At 37.8% G+C, this 22,214-nt stretch overlaps 1 protein-coding gene across 1 annotated transcript; it reads left to right on the top strand.

Moving 5' to 3' along the window:
• The first annotated feature begins 1,506 nt into the window (after nt 1–1,506).
• On the top strand, nt 1,507–21,806 carry GRK7 (G protein-coupled receptor kinase 7). Its single transcript, XM_065748558.1, has 4 exons — nt 1,507–2,541; nt 3,280–3,717; nt 16,390–16,661; nt 19,910–21,806. Exons 1-4 carry the CDS (start codon nt 1,939–1,941, stop codon nt 20,250–20,252), a joined length of 1,656 nt encoding a protein of 551 aa, XP_065604630.1. The 5' UTR covers nt 1,507–1,938; the 3' UTR covers nt 20,253–21,806.
• The last annotated feature ends 408 nt before the right edge of the window (nt 21,807–22,214 follow it).

Raw genomic sequence — 22,214 nt, forward strand, 5'->3', positions numbered from 1 at the left:
TCTGTAGAAATCAAGAAAGGCTCTAATCAATAGAGCAGAATTATTTTTGAAGCTATGAATGTGCCTTTGTGTGCAGATAGCATAAATATTGCCTGTTTTCTTGATTTGCTTAGAAGTGGCCAATTGCTGGTGTAGGCTGAAGTTCACCCCAGTTACCAGCCAGTCATACTACTTGTCTAAGTTTGGGCTGTGGTGGCATTATGCTAATAGACCCTGCTTAAGTTTAGGACCTGAAATTAAGCACTTGTTTTACCTCTTTTCTTTTGGTTCTGAGGCTATTACAGAAATATATTGCTGTGGACACCATTTTCAGGAGTACCACTCACTGAATTTAACATTATTTCCTTTAATGTTTTTTTCTGTCTTCCTTGTTCTGCTAGCTGCATTATTCAGCCCTTTATGTAACCTGCTCCTGCCCCATGCACGTGTTCAGCTGGCAGAATTAAACATGCTAAGCAAGCAAGGATGTCAAATACTCTGCTATGGAGTACACAGCTTTCCCACACACATAGTTTGCAATGGATGATTCTTTCAATCACATATAAAAAACACATCTGCAATGTCATTTTGTAAAGGATAAGCATGAGTTACATGTCAAATGAATTCAACACAGACAGGATTAAGTAGATAAAAGTAAACTTGTACTTCTTGCACTACTACACAATAGTAGAGTGACTGAAAGCAGCCAAGAAGGGCTTACCATTTTTTGTAAGGATTCTGTGAACTGCTTGTTGTTACTCTGATGTTAAGTGTCTGTGATTCAACCCTTCAACATCTTCCAATTACAAAAGTAGAAAGAAAAAAAAAAGAAAAGGAAATTTCTCCCCAGTGCTACTGGAAAAATGGAACTGCTTCACAAGTTCTTAGTTTTTAGATTTAAGTATTACGTTTTCAGAGGCTGAAGCACAAGACTCCACAGCAGAAGTGGGCCTAACAAGTTCCATACAGGAATTTTTTCTTCTGGATAAAGATGGGGCAGCCCAGTGGGTGAAGTCAGGTGGGTTTTGGCTTCACTTGGTTATAATCAGTTTTCTGCCTTTGTTGATGTTGCCTCAGCCATACAATACTGCCACGTTGTCACCCTGCCACTTGCCATCGTAAGACAAGCTCAGCAGGAAAGTAAAGAGAGGCCACACAGTATCATATGGAATGCCTTGGCAAGATTTGACCAGTCATTTGAAATGTGTTGTTCCTTTTTCGGTGAGTAGGAAATGAGCTCAGAACAGCATGCTGCTTCATATGTAGGGATCATTATTTTTAGAGCAGCAGCAGATCTGAGCCTCTGCATGTAATCCTCTTTCTGTTCCTTCAGATGGAGTGGCATGAGGCATCAAGGTCTGCAGGAATATCTATGGAGCTCAGATTTGTTGCTGTAGAGTGTAACTTGAGTTTGAAAGTGGGGGTGCACTGAATGGTGAGAAAATACAGTGGCTCAGAGACCCACTGTGTTTGGTGTGTCAAGAGCAAGGGAGGCAAGAGGCTTCTCTGGTTTGCCAATGGGTTTGGAGTGTGGTGTTTGAGTTACAAGCAGCAATCACTGCACGTTCTCAGCAGCCTGCATCTGCCCACAGAGTGGATCATGGTACATCTAAAGGTTATCAGAGTCCATTGTGAGAAACAGCAGCTGAATTGCGTTTGTTTGGTGTTGCCACTGGGAAGGTTTGTGTAGGGTGTCATCCTTCAGCTATAGATAGCACACTCAAGCTCCTTACGGAGAAACCTCTTACCAGTCACTTTCCACAAATGGTGCGTGTACCAAAAGGTACTTAGTGAAAATCCTTGAGAGGTATTTAATGCAAAAGCAGTTAGTCTCTCTGGTGCGTTTCAGAAACGCACACGCACAACTAGCAGGAAGGAGTGCAGGGCATCTGCACTCAGCTCTTGGGCCAGTTACTGATTTTATCTAGCCAGGCTCTTCCACCCCAAGAGCTTGCCAAGATGTGTGACATGGGGGGGCTCGACAACCTAATTGCCAACACAGCCTACCTGCAGGCCAGGAAGAGTGGAGATGGAGACACCAAGGAGATGCAGAAGAGACGCAAGAGCCTCTCACTGCCCAAGATTGAACAGTGTGGAGAGGTTAGGCAGTCCATTGCTGCTGACTACGAGAGCATCTGTGAACAGCAGCCCATTGGCAAGAGATTCTTCAGAGACTTCTTAGAGACAGTTCCAGAAAATTTGGTAGCTAGGGACTTCCTGGATGAGGTGTCAAGCTGGGAGTTGGCAGAGGACAACATCAAGAGCAGTACCATGGAGAATATTATCACCAACTTCCTTAAGACAGGCTCCAAAAATTATCTGTCTTTTATGAGCTCTGACTTGGTCAGCAAATGCCAGGCTGCCACTGAGAAAGACTATGAGAATATTGTACAGCTGGCTAGGGAGGAAACCAAACTCTTTCTTCAAGGCAAGCCCTTCCAGGACTTCCAGACTAGCCCCTTCTATGACAAATTCCTCCAGTGGAAAGTTTTTGAGAAGCAGCCAGTAACTGATAAATACTTCTATGAGTTCCGAGTGCTGGGCAAAGGTGGCTTCGGAGAGGTAAGAGCTGTACCTTTACAAAAGTGGGTCATCTCTCCCCTTTTGAGATCAGCAGGTGGGTTTGAAGGTTTAACTTGGTAATGAATTTAAGCACATTCTAAAGTCTTGCAAAACTTTAGCCTTTAGGTTGTCTGTTTCTCAGAAATTAGACTTTCTGTGCTCTTGTATTGACTCTAGAAACCTGTTAATGAAGAGCTGCCCTAAAAATTTTGTATTCTGCACCAGTATTAGTAAAGATGCAGGCTTGCATACAAAAGCCTATGTGGCTGTCTGTACAGTTAATAATTTGTCTTTTCCTTGGCACTGTTTTGGCCTGTGCTAATATACATACTTCATATAATTCTTAACTGCAGTTTAAGGAATATCGTAGGTCAGGTTCTGTTTCCAAAAGATGTGAATAAGATTGCCTTTTCTGAGAAGGAAGAGAGATGCAAACTATATTTACTGCTTATTATGATGATGAGAGAATGGATCCTTCTTCACTTTATTGAATCATGCAGTTATGTTGTTGGAGTCCTCAGGATCTTTCCACCATTGTATACTAGTCCTGAATAGAGCAGATTGCATGCTTGCTTTTTCCTGACTTTCTCTGCTAATATACCATGCCATGCAAGTTATCATCGGCAGCTACTAATAAACATCTGTGATTCCTCAGTTCCTTCCTACTGCTGCTCTTGATATTCCAGTCTGTGTGTGGAAATTTGCTTCCTTACTTTTCCATGTGCATCTTGCTTCTAGGTTTGTGCCATTCAAGTGAAAAATACTGGCAAGATGTATGCGTGCAAAAAATTAGATAAGAAAAGGTTGAAAAAGAAAAGTGGAGAGAAGATGGCACTACTGGAGAAAGAAATCCTGGAGAAGGTCAACAGCCCTTTCATAGTCACCTTAGCTTATGCCTATGAGAGCAAAACTCATCTGTGTCTTGTCATGAGCCTCATGAATGGAGGTGATCTGAAATATCACATCTACAATGTAGGACAAAGGGGTTTAGAATTGAACAGAGTCATTTATTACTCAGCTCAGATAACGTGTGGGATTCTGCATCTTCATTCCATCAAGATCATTTACCGGGACATGAAACCAGAAAACGTCCTCCTGGATGATAATGGAAATTGCAGACTGTCTGATCTTGGATTGGCAGTGCAAGTCAAAGAGGGAAAATCCATCACTCAGAGGGTGAGTAGAAATTCACTGAACGTGGGCAGTGGGAAAGGAAGCTGTTCTATTTCTAATGCGTTGAGTCCAAGACTTAATTCCCCAGGATTTGTCCCTTGCTAAAGACCTTACGTGGTCATTTCATTCTAAGAGACAGGTGGTAAGGAGATTTGGTTAATTATGTCTCCGGACGCTATATGTAGTAAAGCAACTTCTCTTACACAGAAACAGAAGAATCGAGTTCATCTGTTGTTTTCCTTAAGATAAACTCTTGAACCAATCGTTTTAGAGATGCTAACGCAGCTTAAGTAATAGTGCATAGCCTGAGATTTTAACCATTGAATTGTTTGCATGGTGATCATCAGTTAAAGAGATCAGTCCCATTCTCAGTTTTTTTTCTAAAAGATTCTAAGATCTCTCAGATTTCTCCTGAGTGGTGGCACTGATTGTATTGTGGGTGTTTGTGGTGCTGCACAATAAGCAATTGTGAATCCTCCCTCTACAAATTCATTCCTGGAAAAATCAGCAGACTCAGTGAGAGTCTGAAAATGTGCATGCCTGTGTGCATGTGTAGGAAGACAGAAAGATAACCAACCGGTTTTTACTGTGTGAATTTCTGTGCAGAGCCTCGGCTGTGCCTGTGTTCACTCCAGTCCCAGTTTATAACCATTTATAACAAGGTTTACCCAGGAAAGATGTACTCATGAAATGAAAAAATTGTTTTTATCCTAAAGTGTCTTGAGCTTAAAGATGTATGTAATGAGTGCCTGTCTCTGAAGTACACTACGAATGTGAAGAAATTGAAGCAACATTATGAACTGCAGTAATTATGCTTCCCAGGTCTTTAAAGTGCTGTGAAAATTCAGGAGCAGGGAGAGGGCCTGCTAGTAAAATTTTCTGTTCTGTTTGAGTCACACATCTTCTCATGTTATTTCATGCAGTGATTTGTACTTGGAAGGAGAGATTTTTTTTTTTTTTACAAAATAATGTTACGATTAGTTTTAGCTCTCATTTAATACAGAAATGGATGTTTTAAATAGGAAATTTTAAAATGAAGCTGCATGGTTTTAGATATGAAAATGCATTTTCAGTGGTAACTAGGACAGATTTTCAAGTAGAAATTATGTGCAGTGGTAATGCTGTTTATGAAGATGACATTTTGATCAGGGAGCCTAGGGTATACTTGATCTATAAACCTTAGTATGCTTTGTGGATTACAGATGCATACATTTATAATGTTGAAAATATGATTTTGTCCAAGGGCAGTGTTTACTACATGCAAATGTGTGGGGTTTGGTAAAAGAAGAAAAAGGAGTGTATTTAGAAATGTATAACCACTTTATTGTATATTGCAGTACAATCTCAAAAGCAATAGTGGGCAAGATGGTTGTTCCTCCTCGCTTTCCATGACAGTAATCAGGTTGTTCTGTTGCTGGTGACTGGTTTCAGTAGCAGTATTCACCATTATGTGGACACTAAAGAGTATGAACTGCAGTGAAGATACTCTGCAATTGTAGCATGTTAGAAGGAATTTCTGTTAAAGGCAGCTTTGTTTTCTTTTTGCTGGGAACTTCAAATATGAGAGAGATTATGATTTCTTTTTTCATTTTTGTGTTGTAATTAGTAGGAAGTTAAAGTTACTACTAAAAATGTGAGCTGGTTATTACTAATGTTTATAGCAGTGGTCAATGCAAGAAGCTCTAAGGTTTACAGAATCTGATGTATGTAACAAAATGGTGCTGTTATATTAATTTCTATTTACTAATCACAGTTACATTCTGACCTAAAATTGAGGGAATTTTTCTCTCATACCAATCAAATCATTGGTTCTGTAAAAACCATAAGAGAATACATTTTTATACCTTTGGTTCCCAGGCAGATCTATTAATATGATCAGTTGCACCATGTTGTAGACACAGCTTTATAAGGGCAGATAAGCTGATGAAGAATGTCTGCCTGTGCCTCCCAACCAGATGTGTGTTTCGCCAGGTACTGGCTGAAGTGCCAAACATCAGAAGTCTGACTCCATATTTTGGGTGACAGTTTGACCTGATGGAGCTAATAACTTTCATTCACTAATCATGAAGACCCACCTGGATGCCTATCTGTGCAACCTGGTTTAGGGAGCTGCTTTGGCAGGGGGTTTGGACTCAGTGATCTCTAGAGGTCCCTTCCAACCCCTACAATTCAGTGATTACTGATCAGTAACTTCTTTTTTATTATTATTTCAATTTATTTGTTTGCAAAGAATCCTGTTCTGATGGGATGCTGTAATAACCTGGACTTCCTTCGTACCTCTAGCAGTTAAAAGCAGTTCTAACTGTAGTGCCTTGTAGCCATCTTTTATGAGGTGGTTCTTCAATATACTTAAGGTACTGTTCTATTGCACGATAAGAATAAAATCTAACTCTGCCTTAACTATATTCATAGGTTGTTCTGCTGCCTCAAAGTAGTCAGCCAATAGCACTAGTACAGTATGAAACTGGTTTAGCGCTCAGTAGAGCTGGTGATCATGTATTCTCATCTGTTCAGGTAAATTTTACTTAGCCAACCTTACACATCTTAATGATGATTTGTGTGTACTGGTTGAAAAGAAGGGAGGTTTTTTTTGTCAAAGGGTATCTTTTGTGGTCTTCCTGTAAGAAAATGCATTCAAAAACAAGTTGGTGTTGTCTTCTGACTAATGAAATTTTGCAAACTTGTTTGAGCTCTCATTTTATTTATTTTTTTAATCACAGAAGTTTCAGTAGCATCAACATGTTTTGCTGAAGTATTGCTTCAGAGGAAAAAACATAATGTGCTTTCTGGGTCATATTTTAATAATTCACTCCCACAGAACAGTTTTCCACAATACAATATCACATTACTCTGTAAGGCTGCTTTTATTATGGGACTGTATTCATTCTGAGTGTGGCTATCCTATTTCAGTCTCTTACCTTTAAAAGAGGATGCAGAATGGTGAGTTTTTTGTTTTTTTTTTAAGAGTACTTTCCTCCAGATTGGTTTCTGTAGACAAGAGCTAAAAAAAATGCTCCAAGTCAAAAACCTTTCTCCAGTGACACGGTGACTGTGTGCTAATCTTTCCCTAACATCTCTAGTTCTTCTGTTGTTAGGATAGTATGGTTAGATTGTGGTGGGACTTGATGATCTTGAAAATCTTTTCCAACCTGAGCAGTTCTGTGATTCTGTGACTTCCTTGTAAGTAAGCAAAGTAAAGCAGAATGCTTCATACCTTCTGTATATCATCAGGAGACACGTAAACGTTCATTTCATTTAGTTTTCTTTTTGGTTACTCTGAAACTGAGCTAGTGACCTGAATTCTTTCTATGCTCCCCGTAGTGTTTCTTTTAATAAAATTCTCTAAATGGTATGTTAACTAGGTGCATTTACTTGAGTAAAAACCTTGTGTACATATTTTTTAAATTTGTTTGAAGATAGAAATGAGAAAACAGAGTAAGTTTTTACTGACTATGTTTGCCTGCATCTTCCTTCCTGAATAGTCTCCTACAAAATTGAGTTTGGAAAAAATAAAAGTCAGGTCTTTTTAATAATTTTCTAAATTGAATCAGCAAAAATGGGAGATTCTGTCTGTACATTTTTGTGTACTTGAAGAAGTCAGCTGGGTTTTTATGAAGATTGAGCACCTGTCCTCTGTTGAGTCTGCTGCAGTTAAGTACCTGGAGAAGTTTTTTAGAAATCCTTAGGACATACATTTAGAAGAATCTGTTCATGAGCTTTTTCCAGATGTCTCATGGACTTCCTACTGTTCAGTTACAGATGTCTCATAAAATGAGTATGTGGCTCATCAGCTGATTTCCTGAAACTCAGGCTCATCCAATCCAAGATAATATTGTGGCAGCAGCACACTGCAATTCTTCACAAATTATTTGATGCAAGACGGAAAATCAAGTGCACTTGCTTACCATTGGCTAGATTTTCAAGGAGGTGTTGCAGAACACCCTGCAACATGTAGATCACATAGTTTTACATCAGATCATTTATTTAGTGGTGTACATTTGGAGTATATATCTGATCTAAGACACCTGCTTGATAAACATTCATCTCCATGTGTTTCACTTAACTCGGTTGTTAGGAAAATACCTAATAATTCATCACAGATAGTGAAACAAAGTGGCAGTTTTCTGCTGTCTCTGTTTTTTTTTTTCATTGTTATTTGCTATATATTATGAAGTAGAAAGATATGAATAATTTAATTGTTCCTTATGCAGGTTTGAGTAGTATATAATATATGAATTAATTTGAGCATTTTCTTTATTCCATTCGAGATTTTAAAAAAGACAGTATTTCCATGCATTCTGAAGATTCAGTATACTTCTCATTAGTTTACAAGCCATAAATAGGTAAATTTGCTTCTCTTTCAAAGTATCAAAAAATTCCTAGCATCTCATGAATAAATACATGCCATCTATATATCAGCTGGAGGTTCAATAAATCCCCTTAGTAAATCTTGTTAGGTGATCAGATTATCATGGAGCACAAGTGGTAGGCTTGTTAATGAGTTCCTGTTTTAGACATTTTCAAGTTTTCAGTGAAAATTTCAGTGAAACTATAATGTTTCTGCATTGTTTACCAGCAAAAGACTGTATTCTTTGTGCGTGGAAAGGTTCCCTGAATTCTAGATCAAGTCTTACAGTTTAATGAGTGTTTATGCTATACTACAGAAAAAATATTTTACAGATCATTTAAAACGTAACATAATTGAAGAAGTAGCTCTGGTATCCTGGAAGTATTTTGACAAAATGTACTCGGTTTGGGAAATACCTGTACAAACCACCTTTAACCATAATAAATAAAATTACCCTGCTTTCAGAAGCAGACATTTTTGAAGAGTTTATTGGATACTCAGCCTTAGTTTTGCCCCTCTCCTCTCAGGTATGCACACATACCTAGCTGTCTGCCTAGAAACATGTATATGCATGCTTACTCAGGCAGAGTTGTTACTGACAGCTCTGGAAACATGAATCCTTTGCCAGAGTTAATAAGATTATTCAGGACATCAGGGAATATCATGACTTTTCGTACAAATGTGCCTACAGTATCTGTTCTGATGTGTTGATCACATAATGTATAAAGCTGGATTGTATGATAACATTACTCCCTTTTTATATGTTGGCATCTTTATGTTGAAATAGCCAATAATTAAAAACAAAAACAAGCAAAAAAAAAAACAACAGAGAAGCTTTTACATAGGCAAGATATTTAGTCTAGCTATGTACTCATTTGACTACCACATCAGTGCAAGTGCACTCACACAAGGTATTCTCTAGTCTGGTCTGAGACAGTAGTGTACATGGGATGGATATTAAAGTGTGTTTTTTTTTTCCATTATGAGCTAGAACATTTCTTCAAGAGCTTGCTAAATGCGTATGACTGATTTGGAGCTAGTTCTTTTTCCATGATGACAGTGAGGAGTCTCTATCCTATACGCTGAGTTTCTCTGCTTGAACAGTGTGACTGAGAGTGCTTTTTCTGGAGGTCTGTTCAACTTTCTCTCATTGTACAACTTGAAATTCACTAGTGTCAGAGTCAAATGCTCCTGCCTTATCCAAGGGATTGGCAGTATATAATTTCCTGAGAATGTGAGAAAAGTGAGTGTTTTCTTTTGTTTAATGCCCTCATATCTCCAGTATATCCAGGTGTGGGAGGCTCAGTTCCATTTTTTTCAGAAGTCGGTGCATATTTGCTATTTATTTTGGAGGGGACTTTCTGCTCTTACTGGGTATGGGTTTTGTACAAAGCAACTGTTGCATGTAAGTTATGAAGCACTTTGGTGCAGGTTTGTGTGAGCTGGGGAGATTGAATACAGTAAAAAAAAAATCATCACTGTAAAATCAAATAAGATAAAAATATTTTTGTCATATTCATAAAAATGCATTCATATCTGTAGAGGTTTCAGGCTTCTTCTTCATGGTCTTCCTGTGCTACGTTTTATATATTTGAAGGACATCATAATATTTTTATAGTAAAAACATGTTTTGGTTAAAATCTTACTCAAAATGTCCTTTTGCCCTCCTGTATGTTTGTTTATTATAAGATTCTATTTCTTAGGAAAACAAAAAGAAATCTATTTAGATGTTCCTGAAACTTGCAGCTTAATTTCAGGACAATTGAGAAATGGAGAGGAGGGTTCAGAGCTGCAAAATGAAAAATAACGGTGTGGTTCTGCAGCTGGCCTCTGACCATTGTCACGTTGCATTCTTATTGGATAAAATGTTAAATGTCTTTCCTGGCACTTTGGAAAAAATGGCAGCTCTTCATTTGTTCAGAATTAACCACAGTTACTGTTATGTTATGGCTTCAAAGCCACCCTACAGCTGATGTAATGTTAAGTATCACAAATACAACTGATTATATTTAACTAGAGGGACTTGGTTCTTTAAAATTTTGATAGTCACACTTGTTATGAAGTGCATGATAATGATAATAATAATACTTTGCTTTTTTTCTTTTTCTCTGAAACATACACTTTACATAATGGTATCTTACCTCTGTGGGTGCCATTGTCACTTGAGAGTAAAGGGAGCAAAAGTGATTTTGTGAGAGCTATCAGCATCCTGCAGTTCTGGAGATGGCAGAAAGGATATTGTAGTCATCTGAAATGACAAGACTGCGGTGTGAACCAAGCAGATAATTTTCCTGCACAAGAAGTGCCACCTTGCCAGACAGATCTTTTCTTTCTAGGAAAAGCTATCAGGGTCTTTTTAAGACACAGCATTCAGGCACTTCGTGTGACTTTTAACCTCCTTTTTCATTCAGTTTCATCTGATGGTTAGGATATACTACAATATGTTCTGTGAAAAACCAAGAGCCAAGGTTCCTTATGAAGTTTCTGAAGCTGGTAGAAAGCTTAATTAAACTCTTTGAAGATTAGAATGCTATGTAAGCGCTAAATACTACTGTTTAATTTTAGTCTGTTCTTTATAGAATGATCTCTTTGATTAAATCATCTAATAGTGATTTATTTTGGTCAACAATGTGCATTGTGTTGGGTAAGAAATGCAGAATTTGGCTGACGATGTTTATCTCTAAGCTGTTCGTTTGACAGCTTTGACCAGAAGCAGTAAATTGTACATAGCAGGAACTGTAAGTTGTGCATTGCTGAGGTTTAGTGCTGGGCTGAACATGTGATTCCATGTACTGTGAGGCGTGTTCCTGTTAACAAACATGTAATGACATGACACCATATTCTTGCACTAACTTGGCTATATAGGCCACGTCTTCCTGGACTCATCTGTAGAGGTGGTTGAAATCTGTGGATTTCAGTGACTGCAGCCATTCAAGCTTTGCTGTCGTTTGTATTGCTTAACCTACAGAGGCCGTGCCAGCAGTGGGAGGCTGCTACCTGCACCTGGCAGCCCTGTTCTCCTGTTGTGCAGGCACTGAACATGACTCCTTGTGCTGTATGAGCATTAATTAGAAAGAGCTTCATAAAATATATACGGAGCTAAGGAGATGGAATATTTCTCTCTCATTTTTAATATTGCTTATATAATATTCAACAATCATTAAAAAATAAAACTATAACCATCTCTAAAATGCAGTATTATTTCCACATTATAGATGGGAAATGATTGCCAGAAGTTGAAAGAAAAACAGAGCATTGCACAAAATTAGAAGGAAGAGTGTGTCACAGGAATACCAGAGAAACAATATGCTCAATCTCTACAATGTCAGACTGCTTCAGCATCTATAAAAGCATGTGTTTTCTGATGGCTGTTCACAAGATAGCATTGTTACTGGGTTATGCAGTGAGGATCCGAGGCCAAGGTCATGATATATGTGTGGTCACACAGAGCCAGCGCGGAGATGCTCGTGAGTCCAGAGTTACAGTCGGTACCCAGTGAGTGGGCTGTCCTTCCTCAAGCTGTGTTAGCCCTTTCGTTTTCGAACAGCATGAAGCTGAACTGAAGAACGTGCTGTAATTGCATCTACTTTCTCCTGCCATGTTTGACTGGTCGTGTTTTATTACGAGGCTTTATCTTTCATTTGTGCAGCTTATGGTGATGACTTCAATGATCACTGATGTACAAGCTTAAATAAGTAAAAAAAAGGTTGTGGACTTTTTTTTTTAGTATTTCAAGTAGTGACTTTGATCCCAGAGATAAATTTTGTTTCCTTTTTCCTACTATATAGCAGAAATTAGGTTTTGTTCTGTTTTGCTTTTAACTATATGGTTTTTGTTAACACAGACAAGCTTTCCCTGCTAAAATTATGTCCCTCTGTGAAAATGAAAGTAAAAAGCTCACTGTTGAATTTCATATGAACCTGTGGGATTCAAGAACTTCTAAGTTGCCATACAGTGTTCATCATTATTTTTTCCTGGTACTCTGCACAGTCTCCTTTGTGTTCTTCTGAACCAGCAGCCATCAGTTAATCTGAAAGTCAATGGAGTCTTTCCCTTTGCTAAGCATTAACAATATGCTGAGGTCTTTGCTCAGTGAGACTTTTCAGAGGTGCAGTTTGTGCTAATTAGATTAAATTTTATTTTCTTTTAGAAGAAAATCATTTGGTCAACTGGCTCGTTACTGCGTCAGCATGTAGTAAGAAAGAATGGAGGGACGCTTTGTGCCTAATTCTCCTCACAGTGATTCTTGGGAGAAAAGTGAACGTTGCAAAGTGAATGGCAGAGGAATACCGGTTGTTCTCTGCATCTTTGGCCCATTAAGTTGTATGCAGAGAGGAGTTTTCTGTGATCTGTCACGACATTCCTGTAGGGTGTGTTCAGGCGGTGCTAAGGACCGGAGCAACAGCTGGAGGAGAGAACAAAGCTGCCAGTGGCACCCCTTGGAGGAAGGATGGACTGAGCCCCAGGAAACAGCTGATAGAGCTAAACTCAGCTTGTTTTTTTTCCTCTGTTCAACAGTTCTTGTGCCATGGCAAACAAAGGACAGACATTCTGATGTGCTATACTGTTTGCTTTGTGATATCAATTGAGTTTGTTTTGCAGAGAGCTGTGGGAAAAGCGAGAGGGATCTAAATCCCATTTCTCCCCATTTGCCTGTTTCTGTGATAATGAAAACTCTTGACAGCTCTGTTTCTCCCTTCACTGTATTTTTAAGGAGTTGGGATAGCGATGTTCAGAATACTTTTCCTTCTCGGGACAGTAATCTGAATAGGATGTAGGGGCAGAAGCTGCAGTGTGCGCCATGTTCTGCTGGCAGCCCAGGTCGTGCTGGGATCCCAGTGCACTTAGTGCTTCTCAGGGTCACGTCGTGTGTTGTTAAAAGATTATAATTATGTGGCCTTTTAAAAATTTATACAGAATCACATTTCACTAAAGAAATGTGGTATCCTTTCAGATGACTCATTTCTGCTGTGTGCTGTTGTTAAATTTTAGATGATTATTGGAAACTTGCCTTTTGGGTTGTTTTCAAGATAAGGGAATTGTGAGAAGTAGATCATTTAAGCCTTGTCAAAAACAAGTAAATTATAGTTTATTTAACAGAAAAAAAATATTTTTGCATTTCAAACAGTATATGCAAATGAAGCATTCTGCTCACCAAAACAGAAGAGAGTGTTAGATGGAAAGCAAGCAGAAAATGGCCAGTGTTGCACTGACTGAACTTGGAAAAGCTGTGTGCCTTTGCAGTGGCATATGATTCTGCCTTCTGTGAGATAGCATCCTTTGGCTCCTAGTGAGAGTCGTGCAGTTGTACAACTCCATTCACTAGGCTGAGAACATACTTCTTTTGTACCTGCCTAAATAAACCTTTCCTGAGTCCATGAGGCTGTCCTTCATGCTGCCACAGGATCTCTTTTCCTTGTCAGTTTTAACACCTTGTTCCTAGTAACGATTAATGCAAGGATGTGGGGTTGTACCTTCCTTCCAATGCCATCTACAAAGATACAAGTGGGTTTTCATTTAAAAGGTTCATTTTGTTTCAGTTCCAGGGGTTGAATAATTCCCGTGTTCCCTGTTCTGCATTTAAATACTTAGGGTTTTATCAACTTTCTTCCTAAATGAAATATTTTGCCTAAGCTCTGCATTTTGAACTAGTTGTGAAGGACTAAAATCTAAGCTTTTTTTTTCCATGTTGCTTAAAATAAATAAAAAAAAAAGCTAAGATGTGCTTCTTCCCACTTAAAGATCACTGTTAAATACCTGTGAAATGTATCTGTTTCTAGTGGGTTTTCTTTATTTTTTGATTTTTAGGGGTCATGACATTATACTGGATTCCATTTTCACAACCTGTTCCTTCATGATTAATCCCAGGATTAATAATAATCTTCAGGATGGAGAGAGATTTATTTTAAATTTAAATTCAAGTTTTGATGAATGTCGTTTGTGAGAAAAAAAGCTCACATGAAATAGCTTGATGTATCAGAGGAACGTTTGTTTCTGAATTTCTCTCAGATTGAGTTGGATCAGTTTAATAACAGCTCAAAAGATTTTGTTGATACCAAATATACAATGTTGAAGTTCAATTCTTATTCACACTCTAACCCATCCACCATTGTGAAGGAAAGCTTTTGTTGCTCCATCTCTGCTTTTATTAAATTGTTCTCGTGCAGTGTTCCAGTCTGTATGCTCCTGTGTTCTCTAAAGATCATGTCAAATCCCAGTGTTCTGTATGGTGTGACTTACTGAAGGCTGTATGCGGAAGATGCGTATGGAAGAGAGTGATCTCACTTGACACCAGTTTCTTTTGAAAAGCCAACTGGTAAAGAAAGGAGAGGCAGTCAGGAGGGAGCTCCCCTGAGACACCTTGTTGATCACAGGTTGACGTGCTGACTTTTAAATGACAGATTTATCCAGTTTCCATACGATGATGCTAACTTGCAGCAAAGCAATGTCTTGTCAGAAAGTGCTGTCAGGGCACCTTTAATGACGCTGTGATCCATCAGTTGTTCAAGGCATCAGTGCCCTAAAACCAGCTCCATCTCAGTAAAACTAAGAATGTTTATTGCTTCCCAGAAAAGAAGCAAAAATATTCCAGAAGCATAATCAGTGTCTGTGTTCTCTAATGCACAGTGAGCTGTCTCCATCCTTTTGTACCAACATTTCTCATCTATTTTCAACCCCTGAGCTCCCTTCCAAGTTTCTTGATCTTCAGCCAGACAGACCGGGGTTTTGCAGCCCATATTGGAGCACTTCCCCTTTCTGTGTGGCAAAGTAATGGCACATAAAAATTGAATGTTGTCAGGCTATCTCTCAGTATTAACTTAGATGAATCCAATGCAAACAGTATAAATTATGTGAGGAATGATTTGGGCTGCTGTAATGGCTCTGTTGAACTTCTGTGGTTTTATTGAGGGAGGTTACAGTTCACTTCTAACCCTTTCTTTTGCTTTCAGCCTGGTTGATATTTTGTTTTTTCTCGTTTCACTTCTATACATCAATCAAATTAAGGGCTTTGGTTTCTATCTTTAAAAAATGTTACTTCCTGCAGATATTTTTTACTGTGGAGTATATGCCATAATATGAAATGGCATGAGCTAAAGTTTATAGTGAGACATGACTCATAAACTGAAATTCATTAGGCTATTATTCTTTTCACAAATGTAGTTAGCCCAGATGAGCTCTAGTTTTAGTTACACCTTTCTCACTCTACTTTGCTTCAAAGTGAATCTCTTTCACTGTGTTCAGTTGGTGTCAGTAATGATGACCATCTAGAGTACATCTGGGAGGATTTTACAAAAGCATTGAATTTTCATTTCAAGTGGTAATACTACTAAAATTCATATAACTACTGACATAGTTATCACTGTTAGCTGAATCTGGTAGATATATGAAATAAGGTATAGAATTAGATATAGCAGAGTCAGCTGAGACAATGCTGTGACTGAAATTTCATGTCCTGAGATGTAACAGTGCAGCATAAACTGTATAGAGAAGCTCACCTTCCCTTCTGTCCCAGGTAGATCAGCTTACTAAAGAGGCAGCAGGAGCTGTTTTGAATACTCTGGAGTCTGTCCCCCAGCTGGGAAAGTGCCAGGCCTGTGCTTCAGAGAAGGCAGGCAAATTCCCCTCTCAAAGAGTGGTCACCACTTCTTTTGGAGGCTTGATTAGTCCTGTTCTTTATTCAGAGTGCTTTTTCCAGTCAAGCAATTTGAACTAGTCTTTTCAATTAAATGTAAGTAATTTACTAATCACAATTATCTTTGGTTTACTTTCATACAGTGGTTTTAAGAGTTTTTCTTGGCCCTTGATGGATATAGTTCCTTGCAGAAGACAGCAGGGAATGTGACTGATAACTTCCCACTGCAGCTCGGCTGCTGGCTCTAGGAAAATGTTCTCACTGGCAACAACCTCTTGTTGGAGTGGAGTTGTAACCACTGAACAGGGAGGGGGCAGAAAATTGGCTGATTTTCATCCTTTTCCAGTCTTTTCAAAATGATTACTGGTTGTATTTACAAGAGAAAGCTAGCAACGTCCTTCAGCAGGAAAAATATTGAGATGAAAGATGACAGATAAAGAATAATTTTAAACAAAACCTCTCCTATGCAGAAATTGCAGACATTTCACCTTTGAAGAATGCATTTAAAAGTTTTTCTGTAGGCTAAGATGCTTAAAGAGCATGTGCTAAAACATGGTTGTTCCTCAGTTTCTAGATACAAAACCTATCATGTGTGTTACTAATATATTATATTTTTAATTATATGCTATCAGTTTAATTTTATGTGTTTCATTATTGACATTGTGTAATTAATCTGTCTGTATGTTTGCTGTAGGCTGGGACAAATGGTTATATGGCTCCAGAAATCCTGAAGGAAGAAAGTTACAGCTATCCTGTGGACTGGTTTGCTATGGGATGCAGCATTTATGAGATGATTGCTGGGCGAACGCCATTCAAGGATTTCAAAGAAAAGGTCGGTAAGGATGAGGTTAAACGAAGAACTCTGGAAGATGAGGTGAAATTTGAACATGCCAACTTCACAGAGGAAACAAAAGATATTTGCCGACTCTTTTTGGCTAAGAAACCAGAGGATCGTTTAGGAAGCAGGTATGCCTTATTTATCACATTCAGAAAAAAGCTATATTAATGCCACAAATGATAATATTTTACACAAAATTAGGTTAGATCTACCCTTTCTACAGAGTACTGAATTTTATCCTTCATTTCCAGGAAGAGAGGTAGAAGTTTTTGAAGATAATATGGAAATAAGGAGTGTTGTTGCAATACTGTAATTGTCCATCTCCACCCCATACAAATCACAGGAGTTCTTTTATTGGTATTTTGTGGGGTTAGACTGTGCAGTTCTGGGAGATGGGAGCAGCCCATTTCGCTTGCATCTTCTTTCCTAAAGGTAGAGGGTATTTAAGTAGATATCTGCATCTGTTTTACTGTAGACTTAAATACAGAGTCTCTGGCTATATCACTTACAGGAACAATGTGGGCAGAAATCCAGATCTGCAGTACAGATTTTCTGTCCTGCAGATGCCTAACTTACAAGGCTGTATCATTGGCTTCTTACTGAAGAGACCATTCTGCTTACTCAGTTGCTTTTAGAAAATCTTGTAGAGATTCTTGTTTTTTCTAACTCATTCCAGGAAATGAGAGGAAAAGAATATTGAGCATGCATTTGTTTAAAACAGAGTGATTTTTGGGACTTCAGTGATGGCTTTTGAGTTGATGGATACTGATGGATTTGTCCCTGACTTATCAATTTGGTCAAGTTAAATCAACAAGTCTGAAGCAAAAGCAGCAACAAATTATTCACCTAAAGTAACCACCTTCCCTTAGCCAAAGTACAGTTATTCTGCCTGCTTACTGTTGCATTAATTCTGAGTAGTGTGAGAATGTACAGGGATAAATAAATGCACAGGTTGTTTTTTAATGTGCTGCCTTTTAAAACATTACTATTGAGATGTGTTGTAAAAATGTTTGGATATATACTAGGTCTGGTCATGACAGAATAAAAGCACTTATGTACGTCTTAAATAGAGAGATGCTATTCGGGACAGCTCATCCTTATGTAAAGATTAGCACTGTAATTCTAATAAGGACAATAAGACCTTGGGTTATCTACATAAGTGCCTGTTGCATAAGTTAAAGCTGCTCAAGGACAGCTTTAATTTGTACACCTGACCTTTTAAAATGCCTCTCTTTTTTATTGAAGATTCAATGCCATTGGTTAACTGAGGAAATAAAGTAACCCTTTTTCTGCACTACAGTTTTTGGGATTGACATTTCTGTAGCCCACATCTTCCCGCATGTACAGTGATTTTCTTTTTTTTTGTGGAGGAATACAAAACTGACAGTTTAGATGAGCTCATTTTTTCTTTCTTCTAAGTTATATAAACATGAAAACAGATGAAGAGCTCAAGTTCATCTGCAGCTAGTTGGAAGATGCCTCAGTTGGTTCCAGTAGATGGCGTTCCTGTAGCTTTATGTTTTTAAACTTTTTATGTTTCTAGTGGTGACAGAAAATACATCAGGAAGAAAAAAACCACAGCAATCCATTCTGGAGCCTTCCCCAACATCTAATGCTTTTTGGTTTATGGTACAGAAATGAGAAGCAAAATAAAGTGAAATTTTTGTGAGTACATCTGTCTAATAGGATTGTTGGCGCTATTAGCTCTCTAGTGTCACAGGGCACTGATTAATCTGAGCAGCAGCTCTAATGCCCTACAGCCTAACAGCAAATGTAAATAAATCACATCAAGCTTGAGAGCTGTAAGAGTACACGGTATTTCCACTGGCTAGCTAAGCTAGATGATCATTTTACATCGTTCTTCAGTCTGTGTCTTACCATTGTGGTCATGATGGTGTACAGTTTTTAGTCACTGGTGGTGACTTTCTCAGAGGAACCAGGCAGCAAAAGCACAGAATTATTGTTTTCTAAGGGAGCTGAAAAAGGCAGCTGGCAGTTTCATCTCAACTGTGCCTCATTACAACCAGAGCAGGCCAGAAGCACGGCAGGGAGGCTTATTAGGAAATGGCAGAAGTGGTGAGCCAGAGAAACTGTTTTTTAAACATATTAAAAGGTCTTAAAGATTTTCTGTGGTCGTGCAGATCTCTTGCTTCTGTATGGTGCTTCTGTACATTTACAGTGATAAAAAGACTAAGATTTGTATTACATTTTGTTCATAGAGCATTCTCTAGAAATTGCGTGAGGGCTTAAACTTTGCTAAGTATTTTTGTAAGGACACAGAGAAAGACAACAGGAACAGTAGCAACTACCTTTTGCTGAATTTAAGAAAAAAAACCATTTGTTTACATTATCATTTTTAAGACCCACAAATAAAAAGCAAACAAAACCAACAAAACAACAACATAGGTGTGAAGAAAGTACAGTGATCTTCCCTGCTCTTCTTTTAACTGTAATTCTAAATACAAACTTTGTATGACTTGGTGCTAGAGTTACTTTATAGGTTTGAGGCTCAGATTATTCTTAGACTCATAGACAAGCTTGTAGGATATTCCACAGTGAAGGAATTCACTGTTTCTGTTACAGCAAAAGTCATTCCTGAGGTCTGCAGTTACTCTTTTTTAAGTATACCTAAATGCATGTATTTACAGTGTCTGCATTTTATTCTTGGGTTCTAAAGATACTTAAAAAAAATTGTGTTTGTGACAGAGGTGCACATGCTCTTCCCAATGCCATAATTTGTGAACCCCTTTGCTCATTTATGAGTAGTTCATTTGAATTAACTGACTTGATAAAGCTACTTAACTGGACTTTCCGGAATATATATATTTTTTAATGTAAATGCCTATTTGCTTTAAAGTAAGATAAGAGAACAAATGTCATTTGTCAGTTTCCTGTTCAGACTGTTTTTCATCCCTAGATGTATTAAACCAGACTACCCTGGTATGGAATTTACTAGATACTCCTATCGTTTTTGTCCAGCGCCAACCACTGGACTTTCGTTGTTGAACAGTTAATCCAATGCTTCCTCTCCCTGTTCTGCAATTTCTTCAGTTCTGGTTAAAGTGTGTCTTTGGATATGGACATCTCAATGCACTGCCAGAAGCAGCTCTGCTGCTCTTGAATGGCACTTTGCCCAGACTAATTTACCTTGAGAGGTAGAAATGAATAATGGGATTGGGATGTTTTTGGCTGCTTAGCTGTGCTTACACTGTTCACTGCAACACTGTTTGAATATGCCTGAGCTGAGTTTGATTGTACTGCATTGTATGTTACATATCCTTAATTTAAGATGCTCTCACATATGCAACACAGACAACGGTATCTACTGGAGAGCAAAAAAACCTGCAGTAATTAACAATCTTTTCCTTTATTGCAGAAATGAAGATGATGACCCAAGAAAACATAGCTTCTTCAAGACAATAAATTTCCACAGGCTAGAGGCAAACCTTATTGACCCTCCGTTTGTGCCAGATCCATCAGTTGTCTATGCCAAAGATGTTGCAGACATTGCTGATTTCTCTGAAATACGAGGAATTGAATTTGATGACAAAGACAAGAAGTTCTTCAAAAAATTTGCAACGGGAGCTGTCCCTATACCCTGGCAGGAAGAAATTATTGAAACTGGACTGTTTGAAGAACTGAATGATCCTAACAGAGTAGATTCTGGCGGATATGCAAATGGAGGTGAAGCTAAGTCAGGAGTTTGTTTGTTGTTGTAAATATCAGGTCATTACTGAAAAGATTAGAAAAAACTTCAGAACTTTCCATATTTGACACTGTTTCAGAAATTCAGTGCATCTGTCTAAGAAGAACTAGTTGGTGTAATACGACTTTAACAGGCTATGTAGACCACAAGCTGTATTGACCATATTATTTTCCTTTGTCCTAGCAAAGGAGATAATACTTTTGTGTTACTGGAGACTTATCAAAATGGAGGACCATATTTCTCTAAGGAACTTAGAATGATAGATATTCTGAAATTCTGAAATACAGAAAGCAATAATAGAGTGAAGAGGCATCTCCTTTGGAAAGTTACTGACTCTACAGTTTTGAATACAATAATTTATTGTCTTTCTGTCTATTTTCTTGTTATTTTTACTAATGTTTCCTCTTTGTTCTACAGTTTTCAGGACAGACTTTTTAATTTTCAGGTAATATTAGACAGCGGAGCTCAAATACTGTCAAATTTGGATGCTTATTCGTTAGCCAGTCTGTCTTGTTTTCTTACTTTCTGTTAGATTTTTGGTTGGTTTGATTGTCATTAAACATAAAAGAAGGCTTTACAGGTGGCTACAATATCAGACCTTTGGGATGAAATTCTTTCAGATCTGATTTTAGCAGATCAAGGAATGCACTGAACTAATTGAGTAAAGCATTTATTATTATTAAGCATATTATTTTAAGTGGTAATATCGTGTACAAAAAATATCGTATACGGAGCTCAAGTGAATATCCAGTGTTCTTGACAATCAATTTCAACCTTTTATCAGGTCTCCTGATAGTATTTCTGTATTTTAGTGACAAATTAAACTACTAATAGACTAAGAATTTGTAAGTGGATCTTTACAAGAAATATATTTCTGTATAGTACAAATATTAATTTATTCACAAGTATAGAATATACATATATATGCAAGCTGACAGTTTCATCTTCAACAATTCTTTGATTTTTATGCAAATTTTGAGGCACCTTTTTGATTTTTAATTTTATGACAATCTACATTTGAAGCATTTAAAGTAATAATTTGCTAATGTTGAAGTTTGTTATTTGTGATTCACATCTTACTGTTTTCTCTGGTAAGAAGAAAATAGGTGGTAGCTTTTTTCTAACAACTTCTCGAATTGGTTCTGTATGTTGTTTGCTGTCATCTGTCTAGATATAACTTCCATTGACTGAAGTGGAATTAGAAACTGCTGTGTTTGCTTGAGTCCTGGAGGCTGTTAATACTTTTTCCTATTTTTTGTAGAGCAAACATCCTCCTCAGCTCAACTATTTGTTTTATGTAGACATTGTGGCTGTTCAGAAAGACGAGTAACAAAAGATACACTGTCTTCTATAATTATATCTGTTGCGCACACGTAGCTTCATTGATTATTAATAATCTAATACCTCATTCCAAATGGTGCAATAATAAAAAAATTCTTTAATATTTAAGTATTTAAGTGCTTTATAGTCACAGGTAAATAATATATTGGAAATGTGTTGTTCTTCATGTTCTGTAGAGAGGATTAAGCTGAAAAATAATTATTCCTTTCTTTTCTTTTAAATTTGCTTTTCCCGCCTTTTCTATTTTTCAAGTGAAAAACAATTGTAAAGAGTGTTGGTTAGCATTAGTGGGTCGTGCTGTTCACAAATAGTTATGAGTGTATAATTGTATGCCTGTGGAAGGGAGACCTTCTGTCAAATAGTGTAAAGTGATATAGGCTGAATTCTCAATTAAAACTCCGAGTCAGAAGGATGGTCCTGAAAGACTGTGAAAATCATAGGACAGTGAGAGGAAAGACAGCCATGTGGATCTATCAGGATGGTATTAAGCTAAAAGATCTATTAGGTTAAGAAACTCAGGCAGAAAACTTGATTGTTTATACATTTCAACAACATTATTACAGCTGGGAGAGGCCTAGCAGTGCTAGTGGCATAAAGCATCAAGCTTTTGTCCTGAACTGCTTTACCTCTCACA

The sequence above is a fragment of the Cyrtonyx montezumae genome, unplaced genomic scaffold, assembly GCF_038088225.1.
Source record: "Cyrtonyx montezumae isolate F1298 unplaced genomic scaffold, pur_monq_1.0 scaffold_5, whole genome shotgun sequence".
Lineage (NCBI taxonomy): Eukaryota > Metazoa > Chordata > Aves > Galliformes > Odontophoridae > Cyrtonyx > Cyrtonyx montezumae.

Excerpts from the sequence above, each read along its gene's own strand:
- GRK7 (XM_065748558.1), top strand. The coding sequence starts at position 1,939 with ATGTGTGACATGGGGGGGCTCGACAACCTAATTGCCAACACAGCCTAC. Across the intron at positions 3,718-16,389 it reads GAAAATCCATCACTCAGAGG|GCTGGGACAAATGGTTATAT; the intron begins GTGAGTAGAAAT and ends TGTTTGCTGTAG. Across the intron at positions 16,662-19,909 it reads GAGGATCGTTTAGGAAGCAG|AAATGAAGATGATGACCCAA; the intron begins GTATGCCTTATT and ends CCTTTATTGCAG.